Source organism: Zeus faber (genome assembly GCF_960531495.2).
Source record: "Zeus faber genome assembly, chromosome: 14".
NCBI lineage: Eukaryota > Metazoa > Chordata > Actinopteri > Zeiformes > Zeidae > Zeus > Zeus faber.
Genome location: NC_137200.1, coordinates 28,815,570 through 28,821,452, shown reverse-complemented (window position 1 = coordinate 28,821,452; position 5,883 = coordinate 28,815,570). Strand labels below are relative to the sequence as shown.

The following is a 5,883-nucleotide window of genomic DNA, read 5'->3' as shown; positions in this document are numbered from 1 at the left end:
TGGGGATATGCATTGTGCATTCACAGTGTGCGTTGGGCCATCCCCATGGAGGATTTTCTGATGGAGCAGTCGCGGGACGATACCCTACGCAGGGCCTATGAGGGGGTAGTTAAAATCGATGGTGTATTGATGCACCCAGACGCCGCGGGCAACCACCCATATTCTTCACTGATTAGAATCAGGTTGTACAGAGAGAGCTGTGACACTCAGACAAGAGATGAAATAACCCAGTTGGTGGTCCCGAAGAGCCAAAATGCTCTTCCAGGAGGTTCACCATAACCTGATGGCCGGTCACCTCGGGCATGATAAAACACTACAGCAGATAATGGTCTGCTTCTATTGGCCAGGCAGTTGGGCAGATATGCACAAGTGGTGCGTTGCGTTTCCTGAGTGCCAAATGGTCAATCCTCCGGTTACATGAACAACGCCGTGACTCTGTCTGGACCTCATCGGGCCGTTAGACCGCAGTGCCCGTGGGTTTCATTTAGTATTAGTCCTAGTCTATTATGTAACCCACTACCCCAAAGCAGTGCCCCTCCACAGCATTACACAGTATTACAGCCAAAAGTGTGGCGCAGGCACCGTTTCAGGTCATCTCCCAAGTCAGGATTACGAAGGAAATCCTGAGCGACCAGGGCACTTCCTTTACATCACGTACACTTTGGGAACTTTACGAGTTACTGAGCGTCCGCTGATTTCGGATCAGCGCGTATCGACGGTCTGGTGGAGCGCTTTAATAAAATGCTGAAAAACGTGTGGCAGGTTCTCCTACCACGTGCCGTCCGAGTGGCATTTTCAGGGCCCTCCAGCACAGAGACACAGAAGACAAAGGGTTGTAAACACCAGTTTATTGTAGATAGTGGGACAGCTGGAGTTAGCCAGGAGTAGATAGACATGTCATGACAGGACTCCTCTTTCCTGAGTGTGTGTGGGGATGGAGGTTTTACCTGCTGCTCGTTAGACCAACAAAGGAGCAACAGGTATGCAGCCACCCTGACCCAATCACCCAGATCCAGGTCAGGTTTGGCTGCTAAACCCAGCCCATCCCGACACCACACCACAACATGATTCGAAAGGTCGTTGACCATGATAGCCGTAATTGGAACAAGTGGTTGGACCCATGTTGTGTTCAGCAGGAGACCCCGGGGGCTGCTGGACCTAATTAGCAACAACTGGGAGGAAGGTCCTGGCACCAGTAAGAACAAGATTCAGTATGTTTTGGACCTGAGAGCAAAGTTACACGCGCTGGGGCAGCTGTCACGGTAATATTTGCTCCGGGCTCAACAACGTCAGCGCCTCTCATACGACCGGGTGGCTCGGTTCCGACAATTGACACCGGGAGACAGGGTTTTTGTGTTGCCCGCTACGTCCAGCTCTAAATTACTCTTGTGGTGGCAAGGGCCTTTTGTGGTCACAGGGCAGGGTGGAGAGGTCGATTATGAGGTCGAACGGTCTGTTGGGCAAGGGGCGACACATTGATCACTTGAACCTCTTAAAAGAATGGAGGGAGTGGCTCAAAGTTACGTGGCCAAAAAGCGGCCGATCAAGTTCAAGTTCAAGAGGTTATTTGTCACATACATATACATACGGTCATACGTATATACAGTATAATGTCATGACGATGTCATAAATATTTATAATAATATAACTTTAATAAAAACAGCAATAATAGTAATACTAATAATATAATAACTATAATTACAATACTACTACTACTACTACTACTAATAATAATAATTATAACTATAATAATATAACTAGAAGACGAAGAATCTTTAATTGTCACACACACACACAGTGCAATGCACTGCGCCACCGTGCCAACTATAATCATAACAATAATAATAATAATAATAATAATAATAATAATAATAACAATAATAATAATAATAATAATAATAATAATAAGAAGAAGAATAAGAATAAGAATAAAGAGCTCAAACAACATCCTGCTTCTGATATTTATTTATTTCATACAGAGCGCCGTGGATCGCCCCGGAGGAAAGGCCATATATGGTCATGGAAGTGGCAAGCCACCGGAAGTGCCCCCGTTTGAAGAGACGTCGCGTGGAGCCGCTGTTCCCGGTTATGGCCCCCGTGACACGCGCTGGACGTGTTTCGTGTTTCCCGGTGAAACAGCACCGGGTCGTCGTGTTTCCCGGTGAAAAAGCACCGGGTCGTCGTGTTTCCCGGTGAAACAGCACCGGGTCGTCGTGTTTCCCGGTGAAAAAGCACCGGGTCGTCGTGTTTCCCGGTGAAACAGCACCGGGTCGTCGTGTTTCCCGGTGAAAAAGCACCGGGTCGTCGTGTTTCCCGGTGAAAAAGCACCGGGTCGTCGTGTTTCCCGGTGAAACAGCACCGGGTCGTCGTGTTTCCCGGTGAAAAAGCACCGGGTCGTCGTGTTTCCCGGTGAAAAAGCACCGGGTCGTCGTGTTTCCCGGTGAAACAGCACCGGGTCGTCGTGTTTCCCGGTGAAAAAGCACCGGGTCGTCGTGTTTCCCGGTGAAAAAGCACCGGGTCGTCGTGTTTCCCGGTGAAACAGCACCGGGTCGTCGTGTTTCCCGGTGAAAAAGCACCGGGTCGTCGTGTTTCCCGGTGAAAAAGCACCGGGTCGTCGTGTTTCCCGGTGAAAAAGCACCGGGTCGTCGTGTTTCCCGGTGAAAAAGCACCGGGTCGTCGTGTTTCCCGGTGAAAAAGCACCGGGTCGTCGTGTTTCCCGGTGAAAAAGCACCGGGTCGTCGTGTTTCCCGGTGAAAAAGCACCGGGTCGTCACGTCGGCTCCTGACGCGGGATGAGGGGGCGGGGCCAGAACGGGCGGCGCCCACCGCCTGCCCATACATGGACTTCCGCCTCGCCATGTTTGGGAAGGTACGTCACGACAAGAAGCTTTATAAAAGCCCGGGAACGACGAGGTCCAGTCTGACAGCAGCAGCGACAACAACAACAACAACAACAACAACAACAACAACAACAGCAACATGGAGGATGGGAGCTGCTGCTAGAGCACAGAGAGGAGGCGGCGGCGGCGGCGGCCCCCGGGTCTTCCCAAAGTACCTCATAGACCCTGAAAGCTAGAACCTAAAAGCCCCACAGCCCGCCCGTCCACCGGGAACCCGTTCCGTCCGAGCCCCGCCGAGGGCACGCTAGGACCGGAGCCGGAGCCCGCCGGACGCCGCGGACCTCGCCACCCCTCCCGGTCCGGTCACCGCCTCCAGGGAGGGAGGAGAGCCGGGACATGGCCGCGACCAAGGCTGAGCTGCTGCTCTCCGAGCCCCTGGCCGGCCTCCCCCCACCGGCCTCCCCGCTGGACAGCCTGCACCGGCTGGAGGAGCTGCACCTGCTGCTGCAGAGCGCTGCTGCAGGGGGACTGGGGCTCCTGGGCGGAGGGCCCGGGGAGCCCGACGGAGAGCCCGACGGGGCGTCGGGCCGCTTCACTGGAGGTAAGGCCAGGTTCTGTGCTCGATGTGCCGTGTGTGTCTATAAGTGTATAATACTGAAAAATAGTATTGAAACTGAAAGGCTGTGAGAGGCTGCATACAGGGGGGTTGCAGGAGGGAAATATTGAATCACTAGGTTTATTATTTTTTATCAGGAATTGCTCAGGGAAAATTATTCAAAATTAACAATATTACTGTTAATTCAGCCCTGTAGGTTGGCGCTGCGGGTTGCCATGGTGGGCAAACAGGCTGGTTTACAGAAGAAGGGAAATAAGAATGTCTTTTTACTGTGTTTGTATTGGGTTAAAGACTGAAAACCTTAAACTACATTTATCATAGTTTATCCCTTAAGCCCAGTACAATTTCATAGGGCATCACATAGAAATCAATAGTCCCCCCTAGTTTTTTACCCCATATATTTATATAGTTTTTTTGTTTTTTTTTATGAACGTCGAATTTGCAAGGCAAATGGAGAGTGAAAAATCAAATGATATAATTTATGTGATATTATGTCTGCCTTCCTTGCAGATCCTGTCTTTGACATAACAGCTGGCTGTGATGATTGCAAGATCCTTCCAGACTTCCAGGGGCCCTCGCGGCTGCCCGCGGTGGCCTACAGCGGGCGCTTCACCCTGGAGCGCCCTGTCGCTGGCGGGGGGAGCGGCGGGTGGCCAGAGCCTCTCCTTAGCCTGGTCACTGGGCTGGTCAGCATGGCCGCTCCGTGTTCCGTGGCCTCCTCATCAGCGGCCCCTCCACATTTTCGGCCCTTTACGTCTTCATCGACGACGGCCCAGCACTCGCTGACATCTGCACCCATCGGAGCCAATTCTGGAAACGTCTGTTCAGCAATGCAGACGCACCCCCCCTCAGCCGGTGCCAACAGCCTCCTCTCTGCTCCCGAATCACATTCGGCCTCCCACGTCTTTCCTAGCCACTCGCTTCAGTCCCAGTGTCCTCCACCTGCCTTCTCCAGGCCCAGCTGCAGGCCAGCCCCCCAGGCTCCAGCTGCGATAATGCCAATGATCCCAGACTACCTCCTTCCACAGCAGCAGCAGCAGCAGGGAGGTGGGCTCAGCCTGCTCGGTCAGGACCAGAAGCCTGTCCTGAGCGAGGTGCAGGTCCTCCCCGGCTTCAACATCCAGCAGCAGCCTCCTCTTACCCCCCTGTCCACCATCAAGGCCTTCTCCTCTCAGATCCAGCCTCAGTCTCAGAGCGGGCCTGCCCGGAGCCCAGCTGCTGGTCTCGGCCACCAGCCCCAGCTGGTCAAACCTGGCCGGGGAAGGAGGTTCCCGCTGGGCAGGCAGTGCAGGACACCACCCAACGAGCGCCCCTACACCTGCCCCGCCCAAGGCTGCGGGCGGTGCTTCTCGCGGTCCGACGAGCTGACGCGCCACGTCCGCGTGCACACCGGCCAGAAGCCCTTCCAGTGCCGCATCTGTATGAGGAGCTTCAGCCGCAGCGACCACCTGACCACGCACATCCGCACGCACACGGGGGAGAAGCCCTTCACCTGCGACGAGTGCGGTCGCAAGTTTGCTCGCAGCGACGAGCGCAAGAGACACGCCAAGATCCACCTGAGGCAGCGAGACCGGAAGGGGGACAAGGAAGCCTCCGCGGTGCCTCTCGGCCCCTTTTCCCCCACCCCCACCGCATCCACCCACTGCTCCCCCTTCAGCGCCTCCCCCTGCCCCACGTCCTCCACCCACTGCTCCCCCTTCAGCGTCTCCCCCCTGCCCCTCGTCCTCCTCGTCCTCTCCGGGGCGCAGCTCCTTCACCTCCTCCACCGTGGCCTTGCTCTGCCCCGGCACCTCTTACTCACCCATGACCGTACAGGGGACCTCGTCCTGCTTCTGTGCTGCTCCTCACCCGTGCAGCTGAGCCCCCGTGCAGAGCCGCAGAAGCAGCGTCTCCCCGCTCCACCCCTCAGATATCTGCATCTGAACATTAACTTATCTCTCTGCTTTCATGATCATTTGGCTGCTTCTGTCAGAGAGAATATGGGAAGAGTTGAGAGAGAGAGAGAGAGAGAGAGAGAGAGAGAGAGAGAGAGAGAGAGAGAGGAGAGAGAGAGAGAGAGAGAGAGAGAGAGAGAGAGAGAGAGAGAGAGAGAGAGAGAGAGAGAGAGAGAGAGAGAGAGAGAGAGAGAGAGAGAGAGAGAGAGAGAGAGAGAGAGAGAGAGAGAGAGCCTTGCCGTCAAAACTCTTTGCAGCTTTGGAGCAGTCTGCGTTTGAGATGCTCTCAATCTAAATATCTACTACTCTGCCACGAATCATCAGTTATTGGTGCCAGAGGAGTGCGCGCTCTGAGCCATGGTGGCCTGCCATGAAGGACCCTGTATTTGCATACCGGAGGTTTGTTTACAAGTCAAATAATGTTCCCTCCCTATTTCTCTCACGTTAGCCATGAACTACTGTGACCAGGCAAAAAAAAAAAAAAAGTTCTGCTC

At 54.2% G+C, this 5,883-nt stretch overlaps 1 protein-coding gene across 1 annotated transcript; it reads left to right on the top strand.

Annotated features, from left to right (window-relative positions):
• Positions 1–2,929: 2,929 nt before the first annotated feature.
• Positions 2,930–5,473, top strand: LOC307240020 (early growth response protein 1-like; the record flags this gene model as incomplete). Its single annotated transcript, XM_080013595.1, has 2 exons — positions 2,930–3,440; positions 3,966–5,473. Coding segments are annotated over exons 1-2 (1,713 nt in total), but the record flags the coding sequence as incomplete, so codon positions are not given.
• Positions 5,474–5,883: the final 410 nt, after the last annotated feature.